Raw genomic sequence first — 13504 nt, 5'->3', positions numbered from 1 at the left:
TATTTAAATATTTTGAGTATTCTTGGAATTTGAAGATTTATGATACTTTAATGTTACCATCAGCTTTGCATTGATCTCATTTTCTGCTATGGATTTATGCTTTGTTAGTTAGTGCTTTTAAAGGTATATGATTTTATTTAATTTTTATTGGAAACTGCCAGATTACTGTAACACCACAAACAAATGCATTAATTATTTTCATTGTAAATTACCCAGTGATTTGACCTAAACTGTAAAAAAAAAAAATCAGTTTTTCTTGTTTGTAAAACATATGTATTTTACAAATAAAATATTAAAAGCACAAATATACTTTTAAGAAGAAATAAAGAAGCATCTTCAAGACCAAGAGAAAGATATTCTGGCATAAATTTTCACAGGCTATAGGTAGTCCATAAATGTTTATGCCAGAATAAATTAGACTTTTTAATTTTTTTCCAAAATAGATCATAGCTACCACTGTGCAAATTTATTAGTAGGAAAACTTTAGGAAGTACAAACAAATATAGGGCTTAAACCTGTGACAGTGTTGTTTTTTTTAAAAAGTAGTCATCTCAGCATGCTTGTCAGTTCTTTATTTTTTTTTTTAATCCTTATAGACTAGCACATTTACAGCATACTTGGACTGGGTGAATTAAGACTATACAAAACAGTAACCATATGTTCATGGTATGCCAATACTGCTCCAGACAAATAAATAAAATAAAATAAATTTTCAATGCAGAAAGTTTTAGGAAATACAACTGTGCTGGGACAAAACTATGTTCTATTTTACAACAGCTCTACATATATAAATGAAAAATTCAAAGGCAGCTGTGCTGTGGCTGCTTCTACAGAACATGTACAGAACAAGCTTGGCAGCAACTGTATACCCTTTTAATAGGTTTCATCTAAAAACCATACTCAAAAAGATTAACGTGACGTTCATACAATAATAATCCCTAATAATGGATTTTCTATGGCAATAAAACAAGTCTTTTAGGAAAGTCTGCTCATTTGATGTTATCTACATAGATACATGGTTTCTTCATAGTTTCCCATTTTTTTAATTGAGCTATATTTATTCTCCTTCAGGGAAACTTATTTATATGTAAATCAAACTGTCTCTGGAAATGTTATCTCAACAGCCAAAACAAATGAAATCAGAATTTTGCATTAGTTCGTCACATGTGGTGCAGCATTGTACTCTGGAGTCCTATTATCAGAAAGGGTGGAATTCATTGAGAGAACTGGGGAATTGCTTTAAAAAGTAGTACAATATTAGCTTTTCACATTTGTAAGTACGTATGTATATGTAATTCAGAATGTAAAATAGAGATCTATTCTAACTTAGAATGGGAATAACAAAAAAATCTGACCTAAACATTTCTCCCACACAGCCTGGATTAAAACTTCCATGGCATACATTTTGCAGTGCTTACAGTTCTAATGGAGACCTCTCTTTTCTGAAAAACACGTAGATTCCTAATGCATATGAGCTTTATGTTCACACCAGTGGAAATAACAGCACAGCAGAGCTTCTTTTTCCCAACATAAAATGGGAAAAAACCCATCACCGCTTCCAGGAGATGTCTAACGAAGGAGAAGAACAATGTATTGTGCTGGCAGCAGTCTCTGTAATTAATCCTAACCACTTTTGCTGGCAACAAGTCTTAATATCAGACAAGTTAATGCAATTTTTCAGATCCAATGTTCTTTCTTTCCAAGGCAATATTTAAAAGGTGAATTATATTAAGTGTTTAGATATAAATACATTTTACACACAGAGGGGTGGGGAGAGGATGAACAGAGAAGGAATGTTAAACAAGCTAGCATATATCAAAAGGAGTTTCTCTACCACAGTTGAAGTTTTCCTGATCATACCGGTTTAACTTAGGCCACCACTTTTACATCTGATGTAGAATTCCGGCATTCAATAATATTATACAAGCACTCTAAGTGATTAAAAAAAGAGTAATAAAATATAATTCAGCAGAATCACATCCCTGGCCGAAGCATCATCCTGGGAGGGAGGGTGGTGGGGAGGAGGGCCAAGGCAGATTCCTCCTGGCCCTAGGAAGAGTAGTCAGGTGGCATTGGGCCTCCCCATCCCTGCCCTTTGTGCAGCTGCTGCCTCTGAGGATGAGCCAGGAATGCCAGAGAAGTTCTCAGCTCAGGTTGAGGACATTCTGTGTGCAAGGTTCCACCCAAGTACAGTTTGGAGGGGAACAACTTTTCATGACAGCCCAACCTTGTACTTTGTTTTAAATTGTTTTGCAGCTCTTTCTGGAAGAGGAAAGCTTGCTTGGAAATCTCAGTCCCTGTTGACTTCACTGTCTTGCTCTATCAACCTTAGCTGCCACTGGGAATTCTACCAGTGGTAGGTATGGGTATGACTATTCCTTTGCCTGTTGGGTTTAAGACTTTAAAGCAGTGTTTCTTAACCCTGGCAATTTTAAGATGTGTGGACTTCAACTCCCAGAATTCCCATGCTGGCTGGGGAATTCTGGGAGTTGAAGTCCACACTTCTTAAAGTTGCCAAGGTTGAGAAATACTGCTTTAAAATGATCAATTAAATTACTGTGCTCTGAGGCTGTTTAGCATATATAAGAACTAAACCATTAAGCTACTAAGAGGCAACGCTTAAAGAAATTTCTTTGGGTCTGAAATGAGCATTTATACCTTCAGTAAATATAAAGTGCAAAAAAAAAAAAAAAAAGGCAGGATAAACCATTTGAGTGGTAAATGCATATCAGATTCTGTCTTTCTTGAAAATTTTTCCTCTTACCATTATATGGCCAATAATGCTAAAGTAAATAAATCCCATGAGTATCCGTGGAATTTAAACATTTTCAGGTTAAATTGTTAGAATGAAAAGTTGGGAGCTTTTCACAGCCTGCGACACAGCCTCCAAAGTCCATCCAGAGACTGCCACTGAACCATAGTTTTTCAGGTGACGCACATTTATACCCACATATAATCTTATCCAGTAACTTATTAAACAAAGTTGTTTGCGGTCACATCTACTCTTCTGTAGGTATAACTGAAGCAACTGCATGTACTGGTACTTTTACAGTTTTCAAGTGGTACTTCATCTTACTTTTAAAGTATGAATTTGTTGGAGGGATAATGAACAGAGGAATAAGTTATGGTTCAGCAATGCCAGGAGGGCAATCACGGAAACATGGGTTCTGTTACATATCAATTCCTAACCAAGCAATAACTATTGTTAAATTATGTAGATAATTATTCCCCTTCTCCTTTGCTTCATTAACCTGAGATTCAAACTCTGATATTCCAGAACAAATTGTAGATACTGACTTTCAAAATTTAATAGCGGGTACTGGAAACATTTTGTATAAAACAATAATCAAAGTTGGAGTTTCAACAGGAAAATGAGGAACACCAATTTCTGTAGACTAAAGTGCACCTAAATTCTGGATAGGATCTAGCAAGAGAGCATCTTAGGAACTTACAGAAGTCTAAAATGCATGGGACAATTTTTGTATGCAAATAAGTTTGCCTAAAATCATTGTCATAAAAAAAAAAAATGTGGGGGGGGGGACTCAGAGATCTGACCTGCACATGCTGGTTTGCACTGCATGTCACTGTGAAATCAGCTGACTCACACACAAAGAAAGAAGGGTAAAGTGACAGTGATTAAATCATTGTGATGTGGAAGACACACAGACGATTCAGCCCAGGTAGTCCTTCAAACTGCAGGTAGAAATCCACTTGCCCATCTGTTTTGTAAACAGATATGGGTACCTTACCTTCTGTCTGGATTCACTGTTCAGATCTAAGTCATACATCACTAGCTATAGGTAGTATTTTCTCATGTGCAACTATCTTTTCCTTGAATTTTAAAAAGGTTTGTTAGGTGTTGGAATGCAATAGGTTTCTTCCTCAACTGAAATTATCACATATTCAATCACTATTCAATAATTGAATATTATCACATATTCAATTCAATTGCACATGAGAAAATACTGCCTGTTTCTATACCAAGTGAAATAGGGTTATGTGTCAGTTCCTGGCTTCTATATTATAACTCTTTTATATAATAGTGTTCTAATAAATTTAAGTTCCTGACTTTATAATTTAATGCACTGCTCTGTTTTAAAAACTGAGCTTTTTTTTCTACTCGTAACAACACCTGTTGTACTTGTCAAAGCTCACCTCCAATTTATTTACTATTTACAGCACTGAGGTTTTAAAAAGTATTATGAAAGTCTTAAATAAAATCAGTATAAAAATGAGGGAAACAGCTGCCTAATTCATAAAATCCTCCACAGTCCAGGAATTATCTTCCTTATTTAGGCAAGAGATTAATTGTATAATATATGCAGGCATCTTACACTGGGCAATCATTACATTAGTTTCATGTTATAATGATTCAGAGCGTAATTGTTTTCTTCCTATGGAATCCAGTTTAACAAAATTACATGCTCAGTATTTTCTAGGGAAACATACAAAAACATTTTTCTGACATTGTCGTCAAAGTTCATATACTAAAGTTGAGTGTATTCACATATTTTAACGGAACAACTAATTACAAGACACAGTAATCTTATGAGTCAACTTTTCCATAAGTTCCTTCAGGAGGCCGGTAATACTTGGGGAAAGCCTTCAGCTGCAGCGAATTAAACGCATACTTGCGACATCCAACATTCTTCATCGTATTTTCTCTTCGACAGCCCTCGCTGGGGAAAAAGACAAGCACAGAAAAGGAAAAAAATGACAGCAGTAAAACAAAAATAAAATCACAGGTATTATAATCATAATGAAAGGGGTTGGCTATTTCATTTCAGTAAAATATGTGAATCGATAATTAAGTAATGGGCCACTGACAGTGTACATGAAACAAAATGTGCTACATGAACTCTTAACAGCTACACTTGCAAATCTAACCAAGCAGAAATGCGTTTTCAGGGGGGACAGAGGGAGCAACCCTGCTGCCCATTCTCTGAGCCACAGGGAACAGATTGGCAGCATAACATCCCTTCTGAATGGTTTTGGCACAGGAGAAGAAATGCTACAGCAGGATCTATCACAGCATTTTCAATTTGGTTCTGAAGCCTATTGCACACTTTCATTCAACAAGACTGAACTCCATTGCGAAGGCCATTACTATCAGATATACATACATATATATACATATACATAATTACATCAGTAATTTGATTTCTCAATATATACTTTCCAAGTTTCCTTCTTTGGTTTCTCTAAACAGAAGATGTGATGACAAAGGAAAATGAAAGTTGCAGAAGCAGAAGACAAAAGTATACAAACATGACTGAGATATAATTTATTTGTAAGTTAACAACTAAGGACAGCAACATTTAACATGCTCTGAGTATTAACTACAACAGTTTTGTTTCCAAGATGCATTGGGATGTCAATTTATAAGAATTTAGTCAATTATCAGTACAATGCAAGTTGTAGTCAAATAAGATTTTAAAATATTGTAGTAACTTCGTAGCTATGTTTGTTGATATTTATTATACTGAAATATTCAAGACTTTAATTTGCATTATCTTTTATGGATCACACTCACACATTAATAGGACTTACTGGCTTCATTATATTTTAAATGTATGGGTTAAATTGTTGATTATTTAGTATAGTTATTGTATGTAGTGACAACTATTTATATATTTGGTTTCAGCAACATCTCTACCCCTGAACATGCTTTAAACCAAAGTCTCCAAACTTATGAGGGGAAATGCATGAAATAAAGTACACATGCATTTCTTGATTTAATAACTTGTGTATGTGTTTGTAGGCATATATATACAGTCACATACAATTTGAACTCTAAAGCACTCTAGTATATTTAATACCACAAAATAAGGCAGGACAGCTGAGTTTTCCAGACCAGCCCCCAAAATGTACTGTCCCATTTATTGAAATCATTTGTGTCACATCAGGAAGAACTACACTGCTGCCTGTAGAAAAGTCTTCCCTGCCTGTTGTCAGCTAGTGAGCTGGCTATTTACAAACCCAGAGTTCCTTCCTTACACACAAGACTGTGTTTATGTACTGAACTCAATTTTCTTGGGAATATAGGTGTGATCTAGAACGTAAGGGCTACTTATTTTCATTTGAGAGGCCACACCAATGCATGCAGTGGCGAACGGCCACTGTTCAGAGTAAATGGTATTGTGGGACAAGCAAAGGAAATGGTGCTATGGAAAAGATTATTATACAAACATGCCATATAGCATTCTTAGATCTGGCATAAAAAAATCAATATATTGCTAATAAAATTGTCATAGTAGCCACCAAGATGTAACTATTGTGGTTGCCAGTCCTATCCAAATGGAACTTTATTTGGGAATATCTACAGGAAGCTTCTCATACTTTCATTGTCTACCCTGCTGCTGGCAAGTGAAATAATCAGACAGTATAACTGATTCCTGCACCTTTCATTGGAACAGAATCATACGCCTATCAGGGAAGCAGCTCCTGCACGACTCTGTCAAGATCCAAATGAATCCAGTCAAGAACACATCCCTGTCTTATCTTTGCAATACAATTTGGATGTGATGCAACCAATCAGATAAGCAGGATATAGCACAACCAAGTATCAAATAATTTTTCTATAAGTCTTGGAGCTGCTTTTTAATACCCAACAGTTATATCTAAATGCTCCTAAAAACATACATTGATGTCAGTTATAAATGTTATCTGGAGGTGAATATATACATCTTTGTTTTGGGTGAATAAGCGTAATAATGATAGAAATTAAGATAATTCTGTTACGAATTGAACATTTAGGATTCAGGAAGTCACAGAAATGGATTTGCATCTTTCATACACCTTAAGATTTAAAGTTTAACATTGACCCAAAAGAGCTATTAGTGCATTTTTGGCAATATTTAATGTAAATATTAATTAATATGTGATAGCATAGTATCACACAGGTTATAAAAATACTTTTCCAATGATTTGAATGGAATTACAGATGATCAGTAAGCTACTCTTTCTACATATTCTTTCCTTTTTTGATGCGGTAAGAAAGTAAATGTATAAATATACTGAAACTATATTGCATGCAGCATACTACTATTCAAGTTCATTTTTAAAGTTGGCATAATCTGTTACAACAGATTTAACTATGGGAAAGGAACTATGGGAAAGGAATGGTTTTATGTGTTCATTATTGTAATAGCGTAGAAGTGATGCTTGGAAATCAAAGTAGAAAGGTGCCTTAAGTAGACGTGTAGATAAATACGTTACAAAGCCCCCCCCCTTTTTCTTACCACGTAAATATGAAAGGCAAGACATACACTTTTTTAGGATATACAAAAATATTAGAATTTTTTTTAGGCATAGTTCCTTTTTCTGGACAACCAGAAACATGTGAAACAAAGCTGTATGTAGTTATAGAGAGATGGAAGGAATGTGGATTTGAATGCTTAAAACAGATGATACAGAAATTAGTCATCAGGTTGATTAAATCGCTGAGGTAACAGGCAGCTGTTTGATTTACATTACAAGCACTGGAAGCTCAATGACAGTGTAAGCACTCAATACAATTCCTTTTCATAAAAGAATCAAATGTGTATTTACACGTTCAGTACAAGAGAAACAAAATTGTAAGGCATACTAATAATTATTCTTGGCAACAATGCTATGAAACTTTTTTGACAAATAGGTACCAGGTGGCAATATATATTCTGGCACTTCACTGGATTTTTGCTTGGTTTGTTTTACTTCACTTGCAACGTAATCTAGCCACCAGGTATGCAATGCTCAGAAACAGCCACACAATCAGTAAATTGGGGCTTAGAGCTAGTAGCGGAATAGAGTAAAGAAGACTGGGATCTAGCCTGAAATCCCGGAGGGGCACCAGGCCACACAAGTTCTTCTGGATGACTACCTCCCGTGTTCCAATACTGTGAAAAGGAAGAGATTTGGGGAGAAAAGAAAAGAAAAAGAAAAAGAAACACGGACATGCAATGTATGTATCAAAAGGTTTAAAAAAATCAAGATGGCAAAATAAAAGAGAACAAAATTGGTTCAGGAGGAGGGAAGAAAATAAACTTTGAAGAATTCACAACCAAAAGTAGAAGGTGTTAGGATAAAGAATAAGGAAATATGCCAATTTTCCAAAATAATAATAAAAGGCGCAATTACAGAATAAAGGAGAGAGAAAGAGAATAAAAAGAGAAAATAAGAAAGAATACTGTAGTCTACTGAAAATAAATACATGTATGTCAAACAAGAATGGTTTTCCATGTTCATTTTTCTTATCTGGCCAAGCGATGTTCCATGCGGCTCTGCCATGCTTCCACATGCTGCAAAGAAAGGGAACTCTGAAATGCAAACTGAACATGAATAACCATTGCGGTATTTGACCCTTTCAGGAATTCTTCAATGCAGGATGTGTTGAATTAATTCAACTAACTATTAATGTAGAGCATAAAAAGAAATTCTTCCCCCTGAAGTAGGCTAGCACAAAGTTGTTTCTTAAAGTACATGTCCTTAACTTACTGGCTGAAAAACTATAATAAACCAAATAGATTGTCCTGTTTCCCAACCTAAAATATATTTTAAGAATGGGTGGGGAGCTTAAACGTTTTAAAAAAGTAAACCTATCCTTTACGTTGGTCCCTGATTCTGACTTTATTCACTTGGCTATTTTAAATTTTCAGATATAAAGACACAGTGCCATGTGCACACGTGGAAAGAGAACTACTGAAGAACTAGGTTTGCAGAGAAATAGCTTAGGCAAGGTCAACTATATGAAGCATTTATTGTGAGGTTTTCAATGAACGTTTTAGAAAACGAGCATCTATTTAAAATTAAAATAAATTAAAATCTATTTAATTGATTAAAATATGTTAAATTAAAATCATACAGAGGAAATATTGAATGCTAAACAGCTTTCTTCAAACCCAGATCAGCAAAATAGTCTGTTCCCTTGCTTCAATTTTAATTTTCATATTATGAGTGCAAGGTCTGTATTGCGGGAAAAAAATGTCTTCTTGCAAAAGAATGTCAAAATATAGCATTTATTTTGTATCAGTTTTGTTACAAGGAAATAAAAAATGGATTTCTCACTATTAGGTCTACTGCGTAGCTTCATCCACATCAATTCTATAAAGTTTTATTTCCTAAATGCTCAAAGCATAAATGACATGATAGTTTTCTCTCAGATTAGTATTGAGCTAAAAATACTTGTTGAACACAACTGGTCGCTGACGTAATCTATTTTAGATCAAACTCTATCGCTTTTAATAAAGTGGTGAGAGTCGGATCTAAAATTGTTCCTCTGATGACATAGTGAATGTTTTCAGAGGAACAATTAATGGAATGATAAGAAAATACTTTCACTTATGTTAGATATTCTATATTCTTAAGCTGCCAGCTCAGTATGAAATAACTGCAATTCCACTTTATGGAATTTTGTAGTTGCTAGATAGGATTTATTGATTCAGAAAACAACATTTACTAAAGTGAGATGAGAGTGCAAGCAGGTTTTAAAAATAAACCATTGAAGGTTTAGAAAGGGTCAAATAGCAAAAACATATAGAAAGGATAAGAGAATTGAACGATTGTGAGAATTTGTGAGAAGACACACAGAACGTTTACATTCAGCAAGAGTGAATGTTGAAAGCAGAGCTCTATAGTCATGTTAAACTACGTACATGGTTAAAGACTAAAACTGGATTTCTTATCCTTTCTTGCTTCATATGTAAAACTGGAGCTTTCAGCAGTGCTTGAAACAATGTACTGAATTTTTATTTAAAACAGAACTGAAATCTGTGAACATGTCTGCTGCTTCAGCAAGCAGATTAAACTGATATGACCACAGTATGCCAGCAGGTTGTGATGGAGTTGTTTGCTGTATCATGAAACATTCATAATGACAATTTGCTAAAGGAGCAAACTATTGTTTGAGGAGGAAGCAGAGGAAACCAATGCAACCTGCAGATGTTTCTCCTTAATTCATCTGATAATTCTGCATTATCACTTTGAAGGAAAATAGCCGTGACAATGTTAGTTATGAAGCTTTAACAGCAGTGCAGCAGAAAGGTCTACATGCTTAGCCGTTCCTTTCTTATATCTCAGCTCCAAGGAGATTTTTAAAATGATTTCAAGGTCCGGATCTCAGAGTACTTTTTTACATATCCAGCAATGACAGTTATATTTGTAAAGAAAAAGCTTAATCACACATAGTACTGAACACTCATCTGCAGTTTACAGGATTCCGGGATTAGAAACAAGTAAGCAGCAAGCAGATTAGGTCTTCTTACCTCCTCATGCACTCCAGAGCCTGAGTGAAGACTTGTGGGGCCATTCCATGTTCATGCTGCAGTATGAGACATTGCTCCAGGGTCACCGACATGGCAGTCCGATCCTTGGCACTTTTACAGCTTGTAAACCGAACACCATTTAGTCTGCGGCAAATCTGGAAAAGAATGCTTGGTATGAACTCCACTGTAATGCAGAACAAAAAAAATACAGAGTTACTGCAGAATTACTAGGAGAATCTCATTACTAACACTGGTGGGATGAGATTAGAATTCAAGGAAGTTAGAATTTATAGTCAGTCTTGAATTATTTTAGATACAGATATTCGATTGATTGATCATGTGCCATCAAGTCCTTTTCGACTTCTAGCAACCACATAGATAGATCTTCTCCATGACAATCTGTCCCTAAACAGGTCCTTCAGGTCTTCCAATGGTGCACTCATCACCACTGTAACTGAGTCCATCCAGTTGCTGCTGGTCATCCTCTTCTTCTCTTTCCTCCCACCTTTCCCAGCATTAGAGCCTTCTCCAGGGAGCTGGGTCTTTGCATAATGTGTCAGAAGTAGGATAATTTGAGCCTGGTCATTTGTGCCTCAAGGGAGAACTCTGGGATAATTTATTTGATGATCCTTCAGTTTGTTTTCTTGGCTGTCCACAATATTCTCAGGAATCTTCTCCAAAACCAAAGTTCAATGGTGCCAATATTTTTTATTTTTTAGAATTTTTTTATCCCATCTATTATTTTTTAGAAATAACTCAAGGCAACAAACTATCTAGTACTCCTCCCTCCTCCTGTTTTCCCCACAACAACCACCCTGTGAGATGGGTTGGGCTGAGAGACAGAGTGACTGGCATTTGAATATTTCTTCTGAGGCGTTCTGGCTGCTCTACTGAGTGCTAGTGTGTGGCGTATTTCTTGACTGCTTGTTCTGTTACTGTTGATGGTTGATCCTAAAAAGCAGAAGCTCTCCACCACTTCAATATCATCATTGTCAGTTCTAAGGCTGGTTGCTCTACCTGTTATAATTAGTTTGGTTAGATACAGATACGCTCTCCAGATATTGGAGGACAATTTTCAACACACACCATCTTTGGCCATGTTTGTTGGTGCCACTGAAAAAGAAATTGCTCCTAAGACATTCCAACATCTGTACAGCCCAGATTGCCTACTTCAGCTGTGGAATATGGGTTTGGAGGTGTCAAAAACTGCAAGATGATGGGTGTAACCTCACGATACATGCTCTACCCCTTTTCTACATGCATCAATGTAATGCCCAACTTCCTGCAAATTTTTAACTCCCTTGTGAACCTCACTGGTCAAGCTGTAGCACAGCAATCCTCAGTGCCCATCACTGCCACTTCTATGCAATACAAGGAAACTGGTAGCAGCAGCAGCAGCAGAAAATGGGCAGGCTTCTTCCAGGGCAGCTGGCAACAGTGTCAACAGTTTAATGGCGTTATTTTTTTAAAATCAGGGGCTGGCAATGAGGTATCTCTAACATCCCTGGATGATGTCCACAGAAACTACAAATTTAAGAAATATGTACTTTTAACATCAAAAATAACAAGGTAGGAAAAGCACTGCTTCTAGAATTCTTCTCACCCCCTTTATCAGCAGTGACCATTGGAGATTTTGCCTTATCTTTGTGTAATAAAAGTATCGGGTTGCACCTGTATGTGTATGTGTGTGCCTGCCCTTTTCTCCCAGAGGTTGTGCATATGTGTTACTTATGTATATGAGTGTCTAAACATGCTCCTGCTTTTCCTTTGTGTCTTGTGTTGCTATTTGTGTGCATGTGTGCAGTGCAAAATACATGCGAGACTGAAGCAGTCAGCAGCATTCCAAGTCATTGCCCAAGTGGCTGTCCCACTGGGATGGACTGGGAAAAATTTTCTCTGCAGGCCCCAGCTACATCCAGCCCATTTTCAAACTTAATCTGTCTTTTGCTGGCTTCTCCCCCACATCAAATTTAGTCCTGTTCTGTTCCCTTTTCAGATAATTCAGATAGAATCCTGAGGCCCTTTAAATAATTTCCAGAATTCAGCTGGGTTGGAAATATTAAAAATGGTCAAGATCCTACAAGATTATAGCCATTTTTAACTTGATTTTATTTTCTGGTACCCACATGGAAATCATGCAACAGTGCCCAGCACCTAAAATGTTGCTAATCCCTGGAGGAAATCATGCCATGACAGAGCCAAATTTCAACATTTATTCATTTTTCTGCCAATCTTAAAATCAGAAAACTAGAAGAAGGATAACTGTGGTTACTCTAACACTCAATATCTTTTTGAACAAGGAAACACAGCATGGCACAATGGCAGAGAATATGCAAGTATCTGCAGTTCTCTGAGCTACTGCTTATTCTAAAGAGATAGCACTGTCATGGGAGATAAGGGACAACATGCTAAGCTAACTATCCTAAATCTTACCTCAGCAGCTTGCCAAAGAATATCAACATTCTTATTTTTTCTTGCATGTACATTTTGTCCAAGGAACCTCAACAGTTCTGGCAGGCACGTTTGACTCCGAGATCGAGGTAGACCTGATGAAAAAAATTAACAAACACAAATTAAGAAATGCTGAAGAATATTCTCTTTTCTATACTATCAATATCTGCACATGTCATCTGAGAATGGATAGGTCATGAATAGCAGCACTTGGTTATTTTTTCAGCAAAATCTGAGAAATTCAGTAGTATTACACAAAACCTGTGGATCATACAAAACCTGTGGACCACACAGTATTCTTGTACTTCAGGAACTGAGACTATATACAATAGGGACACAGAAACCATTCTTATATGTCACATCAGCTGATCTGTTGCATCTCATACAACTGAGCCGCAGCCCATGAAAGCATATGTTATTTAATAAAATTTGTTACAGGTAGTCCTGGCTTAACAACCATTACTTTAACAACAGTTTGGAGATACGATAGTTTTATTGTGAACCACCCAGAGTCCCCCGTGTGGGGGAGATGGGCGCTGATAAAAATATGATAAATAAATAAAATAAAAAATAAATAAATAAAAGATAGGGCTAAATAAGTTACTTATGACCCATCCTCAAATTTAAGGCTGTCGCACCACCCCCACGGTCATGTGATCACAATTTGGGCACTTGGCAACCGGCTCGTATTTACGACCAGTTGCAGCATCCTGTGGTCATGTGATCTCGATTTGTGACTTTCCCAGCCAGCTTCTGACAAGCCAAATCAATAGGGAACTATTGATTTGCTTAACAATTGCTACATTTGCTTA

At 36.3% G+C, this 13504-nt stretch overlaps 1 protein-coding gene across 6 annotated transcripts in view; it reads right to left on the bottom strand.

Annotated features, from left to right (window-relative positions):
• Window positions 1-4273: 4273 nt before the first annotated feature.
• Window positions 4274-13504, bottom strand: part of INPP4A (inositol polyphosphate-4-phosphatase type I A) — a 122889-nt gene continuing 113658 nt past the window's right edge. For 5 of the 6 annotated variants that reach the window (XM_063304990.1, XM_063304991.1, XM_063304996.1 and 2 more), the window contains 3 exons: window positions 12675-12787; window positions 10242-10396; window positions 4274-4679 (listed from right to left, as the gene is read on the bottom strand). In XM_063304990.1, coding sequence (XP_063161060.1) covers window positions 4547-4679; window positions 10242-10396; window positions 12675-12787 — 401 coding nt within the window. In that variant the 3' untranslated portion in view covers window positions 4274-4546. Of the gene's footprint in view, window positions 4680-6235; window positions 7878-10241; window positions 10397-12674; window positions 12788-13504 lie in introns of those variants that run through there. The other variant, XM_063304992.1, reaches the window with a different exon arrangement.

The sequence above is a fragment of the Candoia aspera genome, chromosome 5 (genome assembly GCF_035149785.1).
Source record: "Candoia aspera isolate rCanAsp1 chromosome 5, rCanAsp1.hap2, whole genome shotgun sequence".
NCBI classification, from domain to species: domain Eukaryota; kingdom Metazoa; phylum Chordata; class Lepidosauria; order Squamata; family Boidae; genus Candoia; species Candoia aspera.
Note: the sequence above shows the minus strand (reverse complement) of the source record. Positions and strands in the feature narration are given on the sequence as shown.